The sequence below is a fragment of the Salminus brasiliensis genome, chromosome 7 (genome assembly GCF_030463535.1).
Source record: "Salminus brasiliensis chromosome 7, fSalBra1.hap2, whole genome shotgun sequence".
Lineage (NCBI taxonomy): Eukaryota > Metazoa > Chordata > Actinopteri > Characiformes > Bryconidae > Salminus > Salminus brasiliensis.
This window is the reverse complement of record NC_132884.1, coordinates 5,972,199-5,996,593: the sequence shown is the minus strand read 5'-3', so window position 1 is coordinate 5,996,593 and position 24,395 is coordinate 5,972,199. Positions and strand designations below refer to the sequence as shown.

The 24,395-nt window shown below is 43.2% G+C and overlaps 1 protein-coding gene across 2 annotated transcripts; it reads left to right on the top strand.

Moving 5' to 3' along the window:
- Positions 1 to 1,026: 1,026 nt before the first annotated feature.
- On the top strand, positions 1,027 to 24,065 carry cyp27a2 (cytochrome P450 family 27 subfamily A member 2). Of its 2 annotated transcripts, none has more exons than XM_072683539.1 (9): positions 1,027 to 1,308; positions 10,037 to 10,227; positions 11,032 to 11,231; positions 13,703 to 13,900; positions 15,288 to 15,451; positions 16,546 to 16,712; positions 20,082 to 20,163; positions 20,833 to 21,039; positions 21,134 to 24,065. In XM_072683539.1, exons 1-9 carry the CDS (start codon positions 1,066 to 1,068, stop codon positions 21,248 to 21,250), a joined length of 1,569 nt encoding a protein of 522 aa, XP_072539640.1. In that variant the 5' UTR covers positions 1,027 to 1,065; the 3' UTR covers positions 21,251 to 24,065. The 2 variants fall into 2 exon arrangements, with proteins under 2 accessions (XP_072539640.1, XP_072539641.1); XM_072683540.1 differs by having other exon boundaries at positions 1,227 to 1,308; positions 9,777 to 10,227.
- Positions 24,066 to 24,395: the final 330 nt, after the last annotated feature.

Below are 24,395 nucleotides of genomic sequence, written 5' to 3'. Positions count from 1 at the left end.
GTCCAATCAACAGGCAAGGCTGGTGGAGGTGGTGTAATTGTGTGGTGGCACACGTTAGGTCTGTTAATATCATCAGTCATTGCTGGAATGCCACAACCTATTTGAGTTTTGCTGATTTTGTGCGTCCCTTAATGAGCGAGCAATTTACCCATCGTCTACAACCGTGTTACAAAGCAAAGGGTTTTTGCACTGGTTCTTCTTCAGTAGCCTTCAGCCTTTGATACCCAAAATACCACACAGATACTGGCAGCCTGAAAGTGCTCCTGGAAAATCTGCAGGAGTTATGTGAAGTCGATTGTGGACCACAGGAATGCTCTCAATATCTTATGGAATCCATGCCACAAGCAGGTGAGGCTGCGGTGAGAGCCAGTGGAGGCCCATACCCAGATTTAGTGGAGTTCTTGCTGAGCATACAAACTTCTGTGTTTTTTTTTTTTTTTATATATTTAGAAAAGTAACATTGTTTATGTTAGGGTTAAAAACTATTATTAAAAACTGGTTTTTAACTATTGCGCGCACACACAGTAATGTGGTTAATGGGAGTGGGCATCCCAAGTAAGTAGTCAGAGAGTAGTAAGTAAGTTTTATGCAGTCAGATTATTATTATTATTATTATTATTATTTTTTATAGAGCTCCTTATATTCCCAAATTTATGAAAATAATCTACATAGGCTTTTAATACGATTTTACGTACATTTTTTTTTTTTTTTTTTTTTTTTACAATTTTAAAATAAATATTTACATTGAAAACATAATTAATTATAACATTTAATCAACATGTAGGTATTCCTGTGTGAGTGTGAGCAGTAATTGAATGTGAATATAAATATAGGTCAGTGGAAAGGTACCGTCTTCGGCGGGTCAGTTTTATTGCCCACACAGAAACAACAGTGTGATGTGACAGGCGGGCCAGCCAATCCGCGCGGTCGAGTCTGACGCTTTGGCCAATCAGAGTACCGGAGGCGGGACTTTAGCAGTTAGTGGGACCAGGGTGTTGCGTTTCTGAGGCTCGACCCCCTCCCCTCCACTGCTCCTGCCACTGCACGGCCACGGCTGCCTCCATCATGACGGCGAGCAGGGTTTTCAGACCGGTCTCCCTCTCAGCGACACCCTGGCGGCGAGCAGCCCTGCTTCAGCTCGAAGGAGTGCGGAGCCTCAAGGCGCAAACCAGCGACTTCAACCTGCAGTCCGTCACCGCTGCACCGGGGAAGCTGAAGACCATCGATGATCTGCCTGGGCCCAGCCTGGCCACCACAGTCTACTGGCTGTTTGTGAAGGGCTATGCCGATAAGAGCCATGCAATGCAGGTGAGGAACTTTCTGCTTTGGTGTTCAGGAGGAGGAGGAGGTCCTGGGAGACTTCAGAGTCACTGCAGAAGAAACTTCTGCTTTTTTATTTTGCAAGTAGCTACAACTTAAGCCATCTGCTGTGAAGCACATCTATGCAACAGTCTAGTTTATTAGTCTAGGAAAAAACACAGGAACAGCAGCTGATTTAAACTTTTCTGACTTTATAAAAGTCCTCTGGCGGGATGTTCCCCTAACTGGGAGAACGAAGACCCCATGCAGATGCAGTTGCATTAGGTTCTACATACATGCATATATACATACATACATACATACATACACAAGACATAAATAAACACTTACAGTTACCTGTCAAATCCATTTCTAGTCTTTGTATATTTGGAAAAAAAAAAAACAGATGCCAAAAAAACAACCCAAAATACCCCCCCCCCCCTTTCTTTTTTTTCTTTCTTTCTGGGAATTAATTCGACCGCCACCGTCAGTAAATATATTCTGATGAATTTAGGCCTCATCGTTTGGTCTGGGGAAATGACACCATTAACACTACGACCCTGGAGGACCTCTCCCCCTCAGACAGACTGGGCGTGAGCTTCTCCGTTCAGCAGATCTGACAGTTTTCCAGAGATCCAGCAGAGCCTGGATCAGATTCTGTCACTGTGTGATTACTTATCTTGAACCCTGTGGCATTACCTTGAACAATTACCTTGCGATGATGTGGGCTGAACTGTGCCGTATGGACATAGTCCAGCTGTGGGTGGGAAACAGTTTGGAGCCTGCTTACTACTTACTTACTTACAGATTAATACACCAAGCTGAAGAGCCCTAAACTGATCATTGCGTTCCAGTCTGATTCCACTCAGGCGCTAGTCCTCACGTCTGGTCTTTCACATTGCACATACGTTTGTGTTGACTTGGACTCTTTGCTCAGTTGGGAACCTTTGCATGATATTCCAGACCAAAAGCAGCCAAGCAGTCTGCTGTCTCTACATTTTTAAACAAACTGGACATATGGACATGTGATGGAATGTAAAGTTATTACATGTTTATTACAACCTAAAATCAGAATCAGGTGCTGCAGATGGTCAGAGCTTCGTCAGAGAGGATTTTGGAGGAGGCTGTCTTATTTAAACCTCAGACATTAATGAAAACCATACACTGGAAGAACCTGAAAGTCTAAAGACAACCAGTTATTGCTCAAGGATGAGTTTGCAAAGACTGAGGATCTTGCAGAGTCATTATATGCAAGACTGCAGCTAGATTCCTTTTTGAGATTATTTCCCCATCATGCTTCTGGTGGAAATTCTCAAGAAGAGAAGCTGTTGAACAATGAAGCAGAAACAGAAGCAGCTTTTGGCCACAGCTGACCCTGGGTGTGCAGTGGTTTGTTTGGGAAAGAAAACGCTGGACCCTGGTTACATGAAGGGGAACAGAGCTCACCTATTGGTTATTCACAATGTCCACAAACAGAGACAGAGTTAAGACCCTAGCTATCCTGACCCCCTGACCCCAAACTATCTAGAGGACTGGAGGGCGCTGCATCTCCAGCAGGACTTTATTCCGACATTGGAAGGGTCGCTTGGCGTTAGTTTGAGTGGCATCACCATGGCAAGATCCAGAGAGAGCTCTCCGAGGCCTTCAGAAAGAGGGATGTAGATGCAGGTGACTCTGGGAAGAGGGTCTAAAAAGATCTCAAGCCCAAGAGCCTAGACCACAAGACTCCAACAGGCCTAAAGTGTCATCACGGTGGCAGGTAGCTCTGTCCACAGCAAAACTAAAAGTTAATCTGTAAAAGTTAAACGGCTTCAGAGGTGCTGCTCTTTGTCTAGATGTTCTCTGGCAGACTTTAGTCTTAAAACGAGAGACGCTGGATCCGTACCGGCCAGTACTCAAGGCTGCTGAACGTATCAGAGAAGATATCGTGCCATCTTGCCACGCTCGTACCCTGGTCTATCTAAAGAATGTAGATACAGTTGCATAGTTTCAGACTGATAGGATCTTTGTGAGAAGACAGCATGCCAAGCCTCACTGCTTCAGGAAGTGGGTGAGACAGCTGAAGAAAAACACACGTCTTTAACGTCTGTGCTGCAGTAGGGCTGCATCTTGACGAGCTCCTGATTCTCTATGTGATCTACTGAGCGATACATTATTAAATGGATAAAGGCCAATCATTTACATCAACCTTAGAGTGATATATACTCAGTCACGTCACAGTATTCTGACCAGCTAACAGTGGCAATGTCCACCCTTTGCTCAAATGTGACACCAACAAGCATGGACTGTATTAGGCTGGTGGAAGGTTAGCTGCTCCACAGTGGCGCGTCAATTGCTCTGTACCACTTTCTATAGCCGTCATTTCCTTCTGGCATCAGTGGCCCATGGGGCTCCTCATAGGCATAACAGTGGTGCCCCGCTAACCACTGATGCCAGTGTTGTACCATTCTCAAATCTAACGGAGACCTACGGCATTGGGAGTGATGTGCAGATTCATCAGCGATTAAAAATGTGCTCAAAAATCAAGCTAAAAGATCAAACACATGGATTAACTTTCTCAGTCTCAATCAAACTTTCTTAACTCTCGTGCAAAATTAGAGTAATATTCAAATCTGACCCAACAGTATCCACACCATTGAGGGAAATAGACAGTAGATCTCTCAGGTTGCTCCTAATGCTGATTTCTGCTCAGATTCTTATTGAACTTTTATTCAATTTTATTCAGATTCTTTTATTCTTATTTAACATGAATAAAAGCACAAATCTGCACCTCATATGATAGAAAGATAGTCACAGAGAATCCTACACTGGACAAAAATCACTTGACGACAGATTTTATGTAAGTTTTATGTACCCCGAAATTTACTCGCACTGCTCACTATACAACAGTTCAACATGGAGAATTCGACCCTTCCTCTCTAGAGAGTCGCCCAGGAGCTCGTTCAGTCCCTTGTCACTTCAAGACTTGACTACTGCAGTTCTCTTCTGGTTGGTCTCCCCTGCAACTTATCCAGAATGCAGCGGCACGGGTCATCTTCAACGTTCAGCCATGTCACTCCACTCCTGCGTTCTCTCTCCACTGGCTTCCAGTAGCTGCTGCCCACATCAGATTCAAAACCCTGACTCTGGTTTACACAGCCAAGAACGGACCAGCCCCTCCATACTTGATGGCAATGGTCAAAAGCCGATCCGCACCAAGAGCCCTTCCAGCTTCAAGTACGGCTCGGCTCGACCCGCCATCCCTTAAAATCCGCGGAAGACAAGCGTCCAGGCTTTTTTCTGTCCTGCACCAAAGTGGTGGAACGAGCTTCCCCTGGGTGTCCGAACGGAGACCAACGCTCGCTGTCTTCAAACGCAGACTGATGACCCTCCTCTTCAGAGAGTATTTGGTTGAATAGCAGAGTACTATGGTCTCCTTATTGACTTGTGCTTAGTAATGTCTAAAGCTTAAAGGTATCTTTGAATTATTAGTCTATTCTAACTAGCTGAGGTTTTTCTTGGGTAAATAGCAAAGCACTTTTGTAAGTCGCTCTGGATAAGAGCGTCTGCTAAATGCTTTAAATGTAAATGTAAACACCCCCGATTCATGCCATTCATGCACTCTAAACATGCCCAGGCCCACTCCAAATCACGCCTTACAGAATTAGTCCTTAGGGATATACAGTGCCCTCCATAATTATTGGCACCCCTGGTTAAGATGTGTTCTTTAGCTTCTAACAAATTGAGTTTTTTTCTAAATAATATAGGACCACGGTGGAAAAAAGAGTAAAATCCAACCTTTACCTCGAGTGAATTTTAAGGGGAAAAAAAAAATCCCTGACTAAGAAATAATTATTCTTCATAAAATCACCTGTTCCCCAATTATTGGCACCCCTAACATTTCTTAGAAAATAAATGTAATTAAAGTATTTCTGTCAATTCTACAGTAGTTTACGAAGTTGATCAGAGTATGTATGAACATTTAATTACTAATTCACAACTTCCTGTTTCCCTGGGGTATAAATATGACGTGACACAGAGGCCATTTCTCTTCAACATGGGAAAGACAAAGGAACATACCATTCAAGTAAGGCAGATGTGTGTTGACCTCCACAAGTCAGGCAATGGCTACAAGAAAATAGCCACTCACCTCCACCTGTCCATATCTACTGTCAGAGGAATTATTAAGAAGTTTAAAACAACTGGAACAGTGGTAAACAAGCCTGGACGAGGACGCAAGTTTATTTTGCCACCACGCACAGTGAGGAGGATGATAGGAGAAATAAAAAGGTCTCCAAAGCTCACTGTTACAGAATTGCAACAAATGGTAGCTTCTTGGGGTCACAAAGTCTCCAAAACAACCATCAGGTGCTATCTGCATGCCAACAAGCTGTTTGGGAGGCATGCACGGAAAAAACCTTTTCTCACTCACAATCATAAACGCAAACGTCTGGAGTTTGCTAAGCAGTACTGGAACTTCAACTGGGACCGTGTGCTTTGGTCAGATGAAACTTTGGTCAGATAGAGCTTTTTGGCAAATGCTCTAAGTGGGTCTGGCGTAACACAAGAGCTGAGTATACAGAAAAGCACCTCATGCCCACTGTGAAATATGGGGGAGGATCAGTGATGCTGTGGGCCTGTTTCTCTTCCAAAGGCCCTGGGAACCTTGTTAGGGTGCATGGCATCATGAATGCTTTGAAATACCAGAACATTTTAAAACAAAATCTGGTGGCTTCTGCCCAAAAGCTGAAGATGGGTCGTCACTGGGTCTTTCAGCAAGATAATGACCCAAAACATATGGCCAAATCTACACAGAAATGGTTCACCACACACAGAATCAAGCTCCTCCCATGGCCATCTCAGTCCCCAGACCTCAACCCCATTGAAAACCTGTGGGGTGAGCTGAAGAGGAGAGTGCAGAGGAGAGGACCAAGGTCGCTGGATGACTTAGAGAGATTGTGCAAAGAGGAATGGTCAAAGATCCCTCTATCTGTATTCTCCCATCTTGTGAAACATTATAAGAGAAGATTAGGTGCTGTATTGTTGGCAAAAGGGGGTTGTACAAAGTATTAACATCAGGGGTGCCAATAATTGTGGCACACATGATTTGATGTTAAACAATTATTTCTTAATGTGGGATTTTTTTCCTTCTGAATAAATTCACTTGAGTTAAAGGTTGGATTTTACTCTTTTTTCCATCGTGGTCCTATATTATTTAGAAAAAAACTAAATTTATTAGAAGCTAAAGAACACATCTTAACCAGGGGTGCCAATAATTATGGAGGGCACTGTATAAATATGTATATAATAATAATAAAGAATTGATTACACACAATAAAGCCACTATACTTAATATCCTAGACTAAGCAATCGCTTAAGGGCCCTTTAAAGACCACCACTACCAGGAGGAGCAAACCCAGAACACCCAACACTACGTACTGCACCACTCCACAACTACACCCCTGATGACCACATGCATGCCGTGTAGTACTGCACTCCCCATCCTCTCCCGCACTCTTGTCTGTTAGGAGACATTTCATCAGTAAATGTAATGAAGAAAAGTAACAGAATACTTCGTACAGCGCGAGTCTTCGCCAAGGACGCAATTTTGATGAACCGGAAAAACGACCATAAAAGGACCATAAACGCCCCCATCTGGAAAAACATACACGCAGATTATATCAATGAACCATCTTTCAACCTCCATCAAAAACCAAGCCAATGGAGGTAGCACACCTTGGTCAAGACCTAACTTGGTATGCCGATGAACTGCATTAACCTCATCGGGTTAAGCAACAACCTCAACTTCCCTGACTGTTACCAGTATTACATTACGACCAAACCACCAGACCTCTCTCTCTCTCTCTCTCTCTCTCTCTCTGTATGCTCACACATCAACATCCACATCCAATCCATATAACCACAGGCCCCCATGGATGTACCCCGACACACACACACACAATAATGATCAAATAATGCTGTTGTTAATGGCCCATTTTAGAACTGTGGGGACATGTTCATGTTAGGTATGGAAGTATTTGACTCGCCAGTCAGCTCTGTGATGGTTACACTGTTTAAACCATATAAACCAGTAACACAGTTGACATTTCACCTCAATTTGTGGCTTAATGCCATGTTCTTAGCCTCAAACTTGGTTCCACACCCCACGTTCTCAAGCTGAAGTGTTTGTTTATCTGGGAGATGGGAGAGTTTTACATTGAGCCTAGAATTGTTAATGATGTATGAATATTAACTATGTGTGCGTTCACTCCCTTCCCTCCCCCATCTTCCTTACTTATTTTTATTTATTCATTTATTAAGGCTGCCACTAACTATTTCACTAATTCTAATTAAACTACTGATTTAATTAGAATTTTGTAGATTAGTCCATAAAAAAGTTAAAGTTATAAAAGTATTGTATTTTGACAAAACTGTGCATAAAGGTTCACATTTTAAGTGCAAACTACTCCACGATGCAGTGGGGTATTAACAGCCCTTATCAGTGTGTATGTGATCAACTGTATACGCCGTTCCCTACACAAAGAAACGTGCTTAGGTCCGAATAGAGTAACTAGGTCTGGTTTATATCCAGTCAAGCCCAAAGCACAAAAACACACACACACACACACACACACACTGGCAACACCAGCCGGCTCCATGGTGTTTGACTGTGTGTGATCAGTGGCTGTTTACATTGGGATCTGCTCATTTTCAATAACATGATGAAATAAAGTTTTATGGGATCAAAAATGACAATTTACACAATTTTATGCGAATATTTTAAATATAATGCAATTTTTGCATCCAGTTATCTGTGCAAACCCAGAATTCCTTTACATAGAAACACTGAAGTCTGTTGCCTTCAGTCCTCGTTTATACTGGAGCAGCTAGCAGCTTCCAGCTTCACGTCTGAACAGGGGCCAAAGTATGCAGCAGTCAGGGTCGGTGACGCACGACGTATGAACATCAAGCAGTGTGGCCGGCCCGGCTCTATGGTGCGCGTGCCGTGTCTGACGGTCCATCGTGTGTGATTTCTGTGTGATTTCTCTTCAGGTGATGTGTGTTGCGTGAGAGCTGCTGTGCTCGGCCTTTGAAACTTTCCTCAGAGTATAATTTCAGGCTCTCTCATACTTTCAGTGGCTTATCTTTTAAAAACCTGTTTCGCAGCCGGGTCGGACCGGGTCGTTCCTGTGTTCTTGTGAAATGTCCTCAGTTGCAGCCAAAGAACTGCTCCATTCAGAAGCTCACATCTAGCCCAGTACAGTCTGAACGCCCAGATTTCCCAGAATGCATTACGTACCCCGCTGCTGTTCCAATTGCAAAATGGCCGTACAGTGTCCTCCCTTCCTCAGGGAGTTCTCTTCCAGTACTCGCCAAGTCAGAACTATGAAGTACTCCAGTGGCTCCAATCCCTCTGTGGCTTTGAAAGGAGCCAACTGGAACCGGACTCGAGCCAGAAACTGAGCTCATGAAGCAGTTCCCTAGTGACAATGAGGAGAAGTGTTTGTCATTTGGGCTGAAGCGTTTTAGAGACTTAAAAAACTAAAGACATGAATAAAAGAAAAATGTAAATGTTAAAACTAATTTCCTCAGCATTAAAGAGTATCATAGATTCACAAAATAAGTGCTACAGGGACTCCAAACAGGGGCGGGTGCTACTGGCCATAGATACTAGGGAATGCAAATCCTGATTGGACAATTTTTCAACATTTCTATACTTATTTCCCACTGAAATAAGTGTATTTAATATCATAAGAGTGTTATAAAGTCATAAAAATCATGAATATGTGCTTATTTAAATGTTTAGTTCCCAGAAATTATTAGACATCCCACGAAGGCCATGAAGGCCTGATGGTTGCCCACTGCTGCTTTGTAACAAGTAGCTAATTGGAGGTCAGCCCATTGTGTCATATTTTGTCATAATGTGAGAGCAATTTATATTCATATGCTCTAATATTGTAATTGTATTTTTAAAACATAGATGTAGTATGTAATGATCATAAAGCAGTGACTGAATGCACAGCCGCACCTAGCCAGTGAGATCGAAAATTTGGAAAACAGCTGAGATGTAAAGATAAGTCAACTGTTGTCGTCACAAACAGCTTTACATAATTAGTAATTAGTAAAAGACAGAAAAAAAGAAATAATGTAAGAAGACATGAAGGATCAAAGACCCTCAGTGAGCAGCCAATGGCGACAGTGGCAAGGAAAAACTCCCTCAGAGCTGGAGGAACAAACCTTGGGCCTCACAGGGGGGACCCGACCCATCCTCCTCTGGTCAGAACAATTTAAACATTACTGATAACAGTTACCAAACCATCTATACTGTTGAACTGCTCTGATCATAATCATAAAACATTAATCATGGTATAGATAGTTAATAGTGGTGATATTAACAGTGGCAGATAGTTAAGAGTCCAGTTAGGTTTTAACATGGTCATTAGATAACCATGTATGGAGTTGTTTTCTAACTCTGAGCATTGTTTCATTTCACATAGGTAAAACGGTGAGTTCACTCAATGGCAGTGTCACAAAGCAGGGGCCACAGAGAACAGAGAAGCTTGTATATCTCATTGCATCGAGACCAAGACTGGAGTGCATTATTCCCACCACACAACATATATTTAGCTTAATAATTTTAAGATTCTACATGGCAAATCTAAAATAAATAAATCAATTCATGATGGAAGAATCAATAAAGAATCGTGCTGGAGTTGAGTCAATGACACTTCTTGTTATTTACACTCCTGGGATGCAGGTGGAGCATAAGCGGCTGTACGGGCCAATCTGGCGCTCGCGCTTTGGCCCATTCGACGTGGTCAACGTGGCGACGCCGGAGCTTATCTTGCAGGTGATCCGGCAGGAGGGCCGTTACCCAGTGCGCACGGCGCTGCCCCACTGGAAGGAGTACAGAGAAATGAGGGGTCATGCTTACGGGCTCCACGTCGAGTAAGTCTCCTCTCTCTCCCCCTCTCTCACTTCTCTTTTTCATGTTCGTCAGCTTGTTGCACATCAGAGCCAAATGTCTAACCTCAAATAGACATGTGGTTAATCGTTTTTTTCACAGCAGTAAAATGTACATCTGAAAATGAAAACGGGCAGAAATGCAGACAATGCAGCAATGTGTGGTTGATTTTTATGGCTGGTTCATCATTATAGCCGGTGTTCAAGCATGTGGCTCGCTCTGGGCCGGAGTGCTGCTATTGCACCATGTGATGTTGGTGGAGCTGCTTGAGATCTCTGACGACAGCTCTGGGTAACTTGAGTCATATTAGTGTATATTCCAGTAATAGCACTAAATCACAGCAGCTTGCTGAGCCGGAATTATTGAACCCTCAAGAAATCACAATGTAATTATTTGATTTGTTTCACATACAAGTTGGCAGAAAGATTTTTTCGGAAAGTAAGAAATGCCATATGGACAAAAGTATTGGGACGCCTGCTAATTCTTAATTTCTTCCGAATTTAAGGGTATTAAAAATAAGATTTCCTGCTTTTGTTGGAGTAACTGTCTCTACTTGTCCAGAGAAGAAAGCTTTCTACTAGATTTTGGAGGAAGGATTTGTTCACATTCAGAGACGAGAGCGTTATTGAGGTCAGGATGTTGAATGTTGATCATCCCCAACTCCCCCCTAAAAGTACTCATCCCAAAAGTATCGGATGAAGCACCGACCATCATTCCAGAGAATACAGTTCTCCACTGCTTGAATTTTAGTTGTTGGGTATCTGAGCACAGCTGTCTGTGTGTTTCAGCACGGGTCCTGACTGGTACCGAATGCGCAGTGCTCTGAACCCCAAGATGCTGAAGCTGCAGGAAGCGGCTGCTTATGCACCGATCATTCATGATGTGGTGACGGACCTGCTGCAGCGACTGGAGCAACTGCGCCTGCGCAGCCAGGACAAGAACACAGTGAATGACCTGGCCTCTGAGCTCTACAAGTTCGGCTTTGAAGGTCAGAGGAACACACTTAATATAGTTGAAAAATCAAGGTGCTAGAAAGGGTTAAATGAACGATGCCACAGAAGAAGCATTTTTGTAAAAGAACCTTTAATTTGGCAAAGAAGCTTTACATCCTTATATACACACTTTTGCTGAGTTCTTGCAATGCCCAGTCTGACCAATCCCAGGGACTGGGACAGAGAAAAGTATTGGGACACCTGCTCATTCTTGTTTCTCCCAAAACCAAGGGTATTAAAAAACAAAGAGTGCTTATCCTGCTTTTGTTGGAGTAACAGTCTTTACTATCTATTATCCAGGTTTTCTACTAGATTCTGGAGCATTGCTGTGAGGATTTGATTGCATTCAGTGACAAGAGCGTTAGCAAGGTCCGGGTGTTAGATGCTTACCACCTCAATTTGTCGGATGGAGAACTCAGCTCCACAGCTCAATGCTGGGGGGCTTTATAACCCTTAACCCCACGCCTGGCATTAGGCATCATGGTGCCAATAGGTTCATGAGTTCTGTGTTTCTATTGCCAGTCTGTCTCTACAGGGACTAGACAAGCTGTGTGATCTGTGTGTGTGCATTTGCACGTCTGTGTCAGCAATGGGTGCAACATAAAATAGCTGAATGCATTCATTAGAAGGGGTGTCCACAAACATTTAACATTTGGATTGTGAATGTGTGGTTGTGGTTGAAAGTTGATGAAGTTCAAATGTAGCTCTTGACCAACAGCCACCTTAAAAGCATTAAGAAAGAAGCCACAAAAGCATTGAAAAGATGCCCTAAATGAAGTATGTTCCACTAGTGGGTAAGCGCTCACAGAAGAGTCGTGACCATGAACCAATAAAGACCGCTGGTTTGAATCCCAGGTCTTGCTGCCTGCCACCAGCAGCCGGAGCCTTGCTCTCTCGGGGTGGGTAGATGGCTCTACCTGATGACTTCAGTGTGACGCTGGCCGGCACAGTCGCCTGGTAGCCGTTGCAGCAGAGCGGAGCACCCGCCGCTTTTCTTGGTTGCCTTGTGAAGTTGCAAAGGCAGCAGTTGGAACAGAGGCGGTTGCTGGTTGGGCATGTGTCTGAGGAGGCATATGTCAATGTCCGTCCTCTCAGTTTCGGGAGCATTACATGAGAGAGAGAGTGGGTTGAGAGAGCAGAGGGCACTAACGAGAGCTTCCTCTGTCTTCATATTCTTCTCATGTGTTTATGTGCATAGACAAATTCTGCTCAGTGAGGGAATCCTATTTACATATTGTTTGCCTACCCTTTGCATTCTCTAGCTTCTTGAAGGTGCTTCAGGAACCTTCTTGGCAGAACCCTTTAGATTCCAGTCTGAAACATCTGAAACACACAGTGCTTTAGGATGACATGTCTGATTTGTCCTGTGAAAGATTGTCCTCTTAGGATTCCAGGGCTTTGTATAATGGATCATTGCTCCTGGGAAGGATTTTTGAGATGTGTGGTGGTATTTGAATAAACCGGTTCCTTCAGATTTCATTGCTGTGCTGTCAGCTTATGAGATGTTCCTCTTTTTGGCTGGGAGTTTATGTAGGCTTATGTAACTCATGTACAGCTTGATCTTCATTGGGTTAGCTGCTTTTTAGCAAAGTGGTTGTAGCGGAAATGTAGTATTGCAGTGCTTGAAGACATCGTCATGATCTTCTTGTGAATCTTGACTATCTCTTTTGCTTTTGGAATGAGGCACAGTACAAGACAGTCGAATAGAACAGAGGTCATGTACATACATTACGATCACCTCTGAAGGTGTCCTGTGGTATCTGGCACCAGGACGTTACAAAAGATCCTGTAAGTGGTGAGGTGGAGCCGCTGCGGATTGGACTTGTAGTTGCATAGCTTTAGAGCACATGTATGCGGCCATCCACATGATACAACAGGAAACAGGACTCCTCAGACCTGGAAACCTTCCTGCATTGCTTGTAGGTCAAGTTCCAAATCTCGCATGTCCATTGTAGGTGCTTTCAGTGGTGGACGGAAGTTAGCATGGGCATGTGTAGCAGGGTACAATGCACTGTGCGTTGTTATTCATTTCTCTCGTAGCCCTTCTGTAGGTTTGGATCCCACAGGATAGCCTTCATTTCCCTGTCTTGAGCCTTGGGCACCTAGCACCTTGACTTTGGTTTGTGGTTTGCCTCCCTCTGGGCTACTGTTGTTTGATACTCAACGCTGCTGACCAGGAGACCCCACAAGCCTTGCCATTTCTGAGATGCTCCGACCCAGTTAATGATCCATAATGATTTCACGCTTGCCCCAACACTATGAGAACCAACCGCCTAACATATATCCCTGACCTTGAGTCAGTTATACTGCTTCAAGTGGTCTTAATGTTTTGGCTCATCAGTGTATTGCATTCTTAAAGCTGCAGGACATGGCCTAGGTATGGTGCTTGCAGTGTTGTTCATGTTCTGCTAATGACCACCTGATCATTCCTCCTGTAAGTAACCTGTCCTGCCCTTTCTCTGTTCAGGAATTTCCTCCATCCTGTTTGAGATGCGTTTGGGCTGTCTGCAGGAGGAAATTCCCACGGACACACTCCGCTTCATTGATGCCGTCAACAACATGCTGACCCTCTCTGAGAGCGTGCTCTTCCTTCCTCGCTGGACTCGCAAAATCTTCCCCTTTTGGACCCAGTTCGTCCAGGCCTGGGATGACCTCTACAATGTCGGTAGGCAGGACAGCCGCATGGCTCGATCGCTAAAGCAATGAATATTTGGTGACATGTTTACGTACAAATGCTGTGATGTTCAAAAGTATGGAATCACTTAAGAATCATTTTTTGTTGTTTTATATACATTAATAACATATAATATTGATGAATTGATGACAAATTATAATATTCATAACTAACAATAATATTGTTTATTATTATCATTATAATTATGACTAAATTAATATAAATAATGCATTATTTACTGCATTAATATATCATTTTTGAATATGTAAATTATATCAAATGGTATTTTTTCTGGAAGCCTGGAATATTTTGTCATAATAATGTTGGCTATGGTTTTATGTTAAATAATTTTAAAACAATGTAGGTATGCATTTATAGATTAGTCCTCAACATGATTTTTCTAGTTTCTCTTTATTCAAATTGAAAAATATTTGAAGAATGGACATTAAAGGACTAAATGATAAAATGCTAATTGTAGTACACTATATGGACAGACGTATTGGGACACCTGATCATTCATTGTTTCATCTGAAGTCAATGGTATTAAAAAAAGATAATTGCTGTGGGGATTTGATTGCATCCAGCCGCAAGAGCTTTAGTGAGGTCAGAATGTTGGATGATCACCACCCCACCTCATCCCTAATTCCCCAACTTATCCCAAAAGTATTAGATGGAGCACTAACCATAATTCCAGAGAACACAGCTCTCCACTGCTCCACAGCTCAATGCTGGGGGGGGGCTTCTTACCCCTTTAGCCTACACTTGGCATTAGACAAGTGGCCTGTAGGTTTATGTTTCATCTGCTGCAGAGGGTCCTATTGTGGAGGCTCTTGGTAGTACTTTTCTACAGGGACTTGAGAAGCTGCTTATATGTATGGAAGTTTACATCTGTGTTGGAAATAGGTACAGCCTTTGTAAGTAGCTGAATGCATTCATTGGAAGGGGTGTCCACAAACATTTGGACATATAGTGTAATATTATTATAATGCAAATATAAAGAATCATTTACATATTTTCTTGAAGCGTGTGTAGATGTACAGCATTGATTAGTATTAGAAAACTGTAATATCATTGCAAACACTGATATTAAACGTTTAAATGGGAGTGCAAACTCAACTCCAAGCGGGGGAACAGGACATGCTGTGAAGCTCTATTTTTGTGCCTGGATTTATCTAGCTTCTAGTGCTTTTAGTGTATTGCCAAACCCTGGTCAGTGTTCATTATTGCTGGGATATTTCCGGCTAGAACAGTACAGACCTGTTCACGCTGTCCCTGGCTGGAATTTCCTAATGTGGAATTCTTAATAGAGTCACAATTCAAACGTTCTTCAATAAAGTGCTGTAGCATGGTTAATGTCTTTTCTTCTGCTGGTGTGTAGCGCAGCGTTTGATTGACCAGAAGGTGAAGCAGATGGACGAGCAGGTGCAGAGGGGCGAGCAGGTGCAGGGCATGTACCTCACCTACCTGCTGACCAGCAACAAGCTCTCGCTGGCGGAGGTGTACATCACCATCACTGAGCTGCTGCTGGGAGGGGTGGACACGGTGAGAGAGACAGAGTACCGCTTCTGATAGCCTGAATATGATATTACACAATAAGAACCCCTTAAAGCCTGCCACAAGGTTCTATTTTAGTGCCTATAAAGTGTAGGCCTAGTGTAGGGGTTTAATAGGGGTTAAAGGAATAATTCAATACTTCGTATTTTGTTGTTCCCCTGTATGTAAAGTACACAAAACCTGTTCAGTTCAAACACACTTCTTTCATGTACTCGCCCTCAGGGCCTTCAATGTCATGTAGTCATTGTCATGTTGCACACCCCTAACATAGTAATGTGTGGGCTTTTGCCAAGACATGTCTACCATTGCTTTTTCACATTCTTCTACTGATGATTTATGGTGGTGGATGCAAAACATGCAAGTATACACGTTCAGTGTTTGCATTAAGACACACAAGGGCATAGATCTAGCTTAGCTACATTCTTGTTATTTGTCTGAACCTGCTGTCTGCAGTTGTCATTTTCCAGTTACACTCTCCAAAATATACTGTCGGAAGAATCAAAGGAACGCATTGAGTCAGAAGCAGAGCGTTTAGAAGCTCCTGAGCAGTGCCATCATCTCAGCATTGGCCCGATAATCAGGAGGTCGCTGGATTGATACCCAGTAATGCCACAGCCATCTGTGGCTGGGAGTCCCAGAGAGCGCTAAAAAGGAACACACTGTACAACTGATACAGACCGTTTAGGGGCTCCTGAGTGTAGATGCCAACTAAGCATTGGCGCAATCATCAGGAGGTCGCTGGTTCAATACCCAGTGATGCCAGAGCCTCCAAGGCCACAAAAAAAGAAACACACTGTAAAACTGAAACAGACCGTTTAGCTAACCATTGGCTCAATCATCTGAAGGTCATAGGTTCGATCCCCAGTGATGCCACAGCCGTCGATGGCTGGGAGTCCCACACAGAGAAGGAAATTGGTATTGCTATGGTTTTGGAAATGATTGAAAAGCATATCAAGGGATTTCAAGTATAATCATAGTCTCAATCATATCATACTCAACATCTTCCACATTCTGCACACAGCTTCCAGTAGTTTTCAATCTTGCAAATACATCTCTCTGCTCTACTCCCTTTCTCCTCTCAGACATCAAACACCATGTCCTGGACATTATATCACCTTGCTCGAGATCCAGAACTGCAGAATCGCCTCTACCAGGAGGTGGAGTCCGTGTGTCCAGACAAGCAGCTGCCAACCACAGAGCACCTAAGCAAAATGCCTTTCTTGAAAGCGGTCATCAAGGAGACACTCAGGTACTACAGAGCAACTGAAGTCTGAAAAGGACTTTCTGGATAATTGTAGCTAGTATTTCATATACAGCACCGTGCAAATGTCAGAGACCACCTTTCAGTTATTTAACTTGCAGTGTAAATGAGCATTAGGTACAAATCCCTTATATTCAGGATACTCCTCAGCCCTATATACACACCTTTCATTTTCATGTCGCACAACAACACACCCACCACCACCCCATCTCCTGTTTTCCTCTTTTCTGCTCCCCTCAGCCATTGGGGAGCTTTGCTCTACACACCCATACTCGCAAATCCTTATTTAGACTTATCTTCCAGTGGTGAGGTGAGTGGTGAGGATCACCATGGCCAGATCCAAAAAGCTCGCTGAGGCCTTCAGAAAAAAGGGTGTAGATCATGAGTCTCAGAAAGGGTTTTAAAAGATCTAAAAGAACAATAAGCGGACAGTGGAACAGCTGTTTTCTAAAGCATTTACAAGTTAAACAACTGTCAACATGGCCAGGTCAGGCCTCCTCAGCGAGTTCAGCCCAAGTTTAACAATGTTCTAATCATCTGCAGCTGATGTGCTGCACCTGATTCTAATTTTAGGCTTCTACACCCTTCTTTCTGAAGACCTCAGAGAGCTCTTTGGATCTGGCCATGGTGATCCTCACTACTCACTTCAACAGCCTGAGGTTTAAATACGATCGGCCTCTCCAATCACCTCTCTAATGATGTTCTAATCATCTGCAGCTGATGTGCTGCACCTGATTCTAATTTTAGGCTTCTACACCCTTCTTTCTGAAGACCTCTTTGGATCTGGCCATGGTGATCCTCACTACTCACTTCAACAATCCAGAGCAAACTAAACTAAATGTCTGAGGTTTAAGTACGATCGGCCTCTCCAATCACCTCTCTAATGATGTTCTAATCATCTGCAGCTGATGTGCTGCACCTGATTCTAATTTTAAGTTATAAAGGTGGGGGTGTGACTAACATTTTCCTCACATTTATATTAATTACATTTTACAAACGATTTTTGTAGACATTTCTTCAGTTATATGTGTGATATTACTTACTTATCTCTCAATATAGCTCAAATGAAGATCAGATGTCAGATCAGATGTAAACACAAAAGGGGCTCAGAGTGGTTGAGTGGTCTAATGCACTACCACTATGGCTCAGGGGCCATCCCAAGCAATGCTGCTTTGCCATCAGCAGCCAGAGTCTGAGAGCGCACAACTGGCTGTGCTCTCTTAGGTGATGTCGGGTGGCACGGGTGTCTTGTTAGCTGGTGTGCTGGAGCTGGGACCCGGGCATGTTGGCTGCCCGGTGGTGTTGCATTGGGGGGAGTCTAAGAATAGCTGGGTTACTTGTCCGTACCAAATTCAGAGACAAAGGAATAAAAAAGGTTTTTAAGGGGTGCCCTTATGTTTTTTACTTGACTGTAATTGTTGCAGCGAGGGCGATCTCTTTAGCACCGTGTAAGCTCAGAGGGTAGCTAATGTGTGCCAGTAAAAACACGGCACTTCAGAAGAACTTTTACTCCATGCTCTGTTTTACTTCTAATCCCAGCCATGCCCCTTACAAAAACAAGGCCTTAGGTGATCAGTGTTTTGCCACTGATGCATCACTCCCGGATGATTGCAGCATTGAAACTAAAGTTCATCGTTGTTTATCATTAGGAGTGTCCTAATGATAAATGATGACAAATGCCTTACATTTGCTGGCCTTCAGTATTGGCAGCACACTGCATTGAGCTTTTAATGGTCCTCTGTTGTTATTCTGCAAGCAGTCAGTAGTTCTGAACTGAAACTTTTCAGTCATTCTGTTGTTTAATGTGTTTTAATGTGTTTAATGCAGGTTCTGCTTTAATGCATGTAAGATCTTTGAGGTAGCTACATACAAGCCAAGTGTGTATGTGTGTGGGGGGTGGGACTTGCTCATGCCCTAACTAACGTGCTGTACAGTGAAGTTATTAGGTCTTAGGTCATCAGGTAAGGCGATATTTGGATCATGTAAAGGGGACTTTGTCTTCTGTTCCAGATGTTGTGTTTAGACAAGAATTGCTGAGGTGTGATTCAGACTGCTCTCAGACCAGGAAAAAAAAGGCGTGGCCAATATCACACTCGAAATGATTCCCCCCCCGCTAGGGCTGAGCGATATGGTAAAAATACAATATCACAATACAATATAAAATATTTATTATGATACATGTAATCACAGACAGAATTTTATAAACTACTATTCAGATTCTCTCCCGTACTTAATACAGTGATTTGTATTCAACATCTGCTGCTCTCATGTATTAAACCCAGTCTAATTACACTGTTAGTAATGAAACCTGCAGCTGATCAGTGTTTATTAAGCACTAACAGTCTCCTCCATGTGCTTAGAAAAGCTTATTGTTATTACAATACAATAAAATATCGCCATATTGCCCAGCTATAACTCCCACTGTAAATTAGGTTTATTAGCAAAATTCACAAACTTCCAGATGTTTGGAATAAACCAATCAAACAAGACCAATTTAAATAGCTCAACGCAACTAACAGAACAAGAGCTTTCTCCATATTTAACACAGAATGCCTCTTTTAATGATGACTGCAGTCTCTGAATTATTCAACCCCTTAATGACGAGTGTCTTTAGTAGTTAGTAGAGACCCTTTTGCTGAACTGACCTGATGCAAACGTGATGCACAGCCAGACACCAGCTCCTGGCAGCGTTCCTGGGGAACCGCACCTCATTCTTCATGGGCAGTGGCCTCCAGTTCACGGATATTCTTGGGTTTGCATGCTGCAACCGCCTTCTTTAAATCCCACCAAAGATGATCTATGGATTTTACGCAAGGTGACTGTGATGACCACTCTTCCACAAATCTTCCAGGACCTCTTCTTAAAGGACGTCTTGAAAAAATGTGATGCCTTCTGCACAAAAGCTGAAGGCTGGGTGTCACTGGGCCTTCCTTACAATCATATCTCAAAGTCCAAAGTCTGGTTTTAGAAGAAGTCCAGGAAGATTCCTGAGGGGACGTCACAGTAGCCTGTTTGAACCCCAGTAGGAAGTTTCTTGAAGTAGGCAGCTGCAGCAGCAAACCCAAGAATATCAGTGAACTGGAGGACACTGCTCATGAGGAATAGGGCAAGAGTCCTTAGAAATGCTGCCAGAGGCTGGTGCCCGGCTAATGCATCACGTTTGCAGCAGGTCATAACAGTGATGTGAAGTAAGCTCATTGTTCTGCTGGTTTATCAGAGTGTCTTGATGGTGAAATAGAGGGCTGTCTGTTCCAGCTTGTCCTCACAAAAATGTAATGTGATGCAAGGTATGTGTCAGGAGAATGATATTGGGCTTGTATTGTCTTTAGAAAAATCACAGAACCTTGTGTGTTGCAGATTGTACCCTGTGGTTCCTGGTAATGGACGACTGACCTCTGAGAATGAAGTCGTTGTGGATAATTACTGGTTCCCGAAAGAGGTAAATCCAGTAACACAAGCACTTATTGAATCTGTAAATCATGACAGCATTAATCCCAGTGCTCACCTATAATATACAGTACAGTATGTTCAAAGACCTCCCATACATTGCAACTGTTCATAGATTCCTGTTCTGTTGGTTGTGAGACCTCCCCTCGACTGTGATTGGTCCTAATCACTGCTTTGTTGGTTCTAAGACCTCCCCTTGACTGTGATTGGTCCCAATCACTTCTTTGTTGGTTCTGAGACCTCCCCTTTACTGTGATTGGTTCTAATCACTTATTTGTTGCTTGTGAGACCTCCCCTTGACTGTGATTGGTCCTAATCACTGCTTTCTTGGTTCTAAGACCTCCCCTTGACTGCAACTGTTCTGAGACTTTTCCTACCCTACCCTGATGGTGCTATGTCCTGATCATCACCTTGCTTGTTCTGAGACCTCCCCTTGACTGTGTTTATTTAGAGACCTTCACCTGAATGTGTCTGATCCTGATCACTGCTTTTCTTTGTTCTGAGACCTCCCCTTGACTGTGTTTATTTAGAGACCTTCACCTGAATGTGTCTGATCCTGATCACTGCTTTTCTTTGTTCTGAGACCTCCCCTTGACTGTGATTGGTCTAGATGTTTTCATTAATGCTAACACTACTCACCTATTGCTCCTCCTCCATCCAGACGCAGTTCCACCTGTGCCACTATGCAACGAGTCATGATGAGAACGAGTTCCCCAACCCTGAAAGTTTCGTCCCAGAGCGCTGGCTGAGGGGGACGACATCCCGCTCTCAGCACCACCCTTACAGCTCCATCCCGTTTGGGGTGGGCGTACGTGCCTGTGTGGGTAAGAGGGTGGCTGAACTGGAGATGTACTTTGCTTTGTCCAGGGTAAGTGACCTGTTGCTGCTGCATACTCTTACTGCTCACTACTTCTCTGTACTCTGCTTATCAACTGCAATTTTCTTACCTCTTCCTCCTTAAGCTGATGCAGCACTATGAAGTTCGTCCCGTGGATGGATCCCCCTCCATACAGCCCAAAACCAGGACCCTTCTAATTCCCTCCAAACCCATCAACCTGCGCTTCATCCCCAGGGCTTGAGGGGGAGCCAGAGAGAGAACATCCAGGTCCAGGAAATCCTTTGAGATAACATTTTAAAGAAATATAAAGGGGAACTGCCACTGATTAGCTGTTGTATAGGTTCCAGTGATCAGGACTTTGTGATGTTGCACTTTCTGATGAGTGTTCAGAACATGCACTGTGTTTATACACAACCACATATGAAGTGATTTAAGCAGGTGAGGCTAAACATATTAAATCACATTAAATCAGGAGCAGAGGCAGTAATACATTTTTGGGTGGGTCGGTGAAAAAAGGGTGGGTAACAATCATTTTCCAAACGTGCCAATTTTTCCAACAAGGGCCTACTGTGTCATAATACCATCCTGCAAATCCAACACCCCCGCCTAGTGGTAACACAAAGCAACAGCGAGACAGTGAACTGCTGTGTACATTACCATAAACCTAACTGTTTTTTATACAGTCATACAGTCTTGAAATGTCCCATATGGTATACGGTATTATTGTGCAGTAAGTTGCGCAGACGGTTTTATGTTTATGTGGCTTTCTTACCTTTTTATCCTGCGTTATTTCAACCGAAAAACGATCAAATACAAAGTTCGGTTTGCTCACAGTGTCACAGACTAAGTGAACAGAGTGCACTTAGTGTTTTAAAACAATCAATCAGTCAATGAATCTTAAACCGCCAGTCTGACAACAAACGCAAATGTTAAACTGCTCTGAATCAGGAGAGAGAAGGTGGTTAAGCATTAGCTTAGTTAACCGGTGAAGCAGATTCATGCCTTTTTATGCGGCGAAGGGAGAATCAGGGGACGGCGGAGGGGTTGAGATGGTTATTTAAAGGCGATCACAGTTGGGTTCTCAGCTCTGGTCCGAAGACAGTCTAGACACACAGTTTTTATAACCCGTTGCACCCCACCCCCCTCACCCCCAAATGTACAAAAAGGGTGTATTCTTTTGTCCCTTAACCCTGATGGTCAGCTCGTCTAATCGGTTATTGCCTCCTGGCATTTGACCTTTAACCTAAAGCTTTGCAGCCCTGATGATAACCCTGTTCCAGGGGTCTGATCCAGTCATAAACGCATACCATGCAAAAAGTGTTCCAGCAATGTCCCAGAGGTTGGCTGACTCAAAGCCCACTTATGAACAATTAGATGAGTGACTGCTGTTGGAAGGACAGCTTCCAAAGCTGAATTTAAAGGTTTTCCAGTGGTTTTGGTTCTGTAGCCCGCTCGCTAAGCTAGCCTTGGCTTAGCTAGCTCAGCTACAGCTCCACCGAGCATCAGACAGCCCAGTGCAGCTGCTGATGACTAGCTAACTAAGCACGGACACAAGTGTTGGCGGTGAAAACTGGTGTCTGTGAGAGCGAAGCTGAGCGACTGGTGTTGGGAGAAACATAAAGATGAAATTAGAGGCCGGTATGGCCGTGTTTGGACTAGCTACCTGGATATATAGGCTTAGATAAGATATCTAGCATGCTAAACACCACAGCACAGGCCTGAGGTTCAAATCACACCTGTTTAGAGGATAGAGCCTCATACTTGAGAGTGCAGGGCCGAGTGAATGGTCTTAGGAGTGTTTTCCACTGTTCTGGTTAATGCAGGTTTGCTTGCTCTCCCTTTTAGCCAAATTCAGCAAGTCACTAAACTTGCAAGTACGGTGGGTTTGGTTTTCCCCTCACCTGTTTTTTTAAGTGCGCCCCCACCCTTTGACCCATAATGCTAAATTAGAGCTGATTGACCACTGATCGGTCACCAGAGGGTCACTGTGATGCAATGATCAGAACCTTTCGCAAGATTAAATCCTTTCCCCCATTCATTTGCTTCATTTGCCTCGACCTCTCCAAGGCCCCACTTATGCCATCCCTACATTTAAGCATCCAAATAGTTGCTGGACTTGGAATGGCTCTATATAGAACCCTTGAGGGGGTCTTATTGTGTGGTCCTATGCACTGCTCATGCAGGAAATCACACAACCAAGCTCACAAAGACATACAGCCACCAGTGTGTTCTTTGGGATGCCTTTTATTTTCTTTATTAGGCTGCTTATGTAATGCTTAAGCTCAGCTTTTTGTGCCAATATGACCTTTATCTCCCAAAGACCTTAACACTGTGGTCTTCACACCTGCCATTGTCTAAGAAAGCAGGTCTGCAAATAATCATTAAGCCACACCTTGCTAAACTACACATGCATGATTCAGTAATCTGCAGGAAAATGAAAATATCTGTGTATTTACAGCACAGTACCAGTTGTGTGTGTGTGTGTATGTGCATGAAAAACATGCATCTCCAGAATGCTGACATGGGCTTGACAGGAGATGGCAAAAATGTTCATACCAAATAATTTAGAGCATTTATATTGTCTGTTCATCCAGGATTATGTACACAGGGTACAGGGCAGCTACAAACCATTGAGAAAACTAAAAAACGGACCAAATGGAGATGCAGGCTTTTCATTGAACAGCAGCGATATGTGGGATGCAATTCATGTAATGTGGTGTGTAATTTCATCTTTGTAACATTGCCTTTAACTATATCTGAGAAGCTGCAAAGAAAGACCTTTTCCATTCATGACCATTGGGGGTTTTCCCACAGTTACAGTGGAATTTGCCTTAAAATGTAATACTGGTTGTGCCTTAACCTTCTCTTTCAGTGCAGAGATAATTTATGACATTACTAAGTATGATATTTATGCATGATACTCACACCAAGTTCACAGTGGGAGAGCAAAAGCAATAATTTGATTGTTAATATACTGTGGATCGGTTCAGCTGTACTGACGCCGCCACTGAATGTACGCCAATTTAAGAACAATAAAAAGGTATATTTTTTAAAAAGCCAATATTTTGCTTTGTTTACTCTGAAGTAGGGCTGGTCGATATGGTAAAAATACTATATCACGATATTTATTAATTATTTATATTTACTTCTTTTGCGATACACAATAATTATCACAATACATGTAATTACAGACTAAAAAGATCAGTCAGATTCTTATAAACTTATAAACTACTGTTCAGAGACTCCTGCAACCTGCAGCTGATGAGTGTTTATTAAGCACTAACAGTCTCCTCCATATGCTTAGAATAGCATATTGTTATCACGAGTACCGGGCTATTGATGGCCAGTGGATTCGATCCCTGGGCTCGGCAAGCTGCCACTGTTGG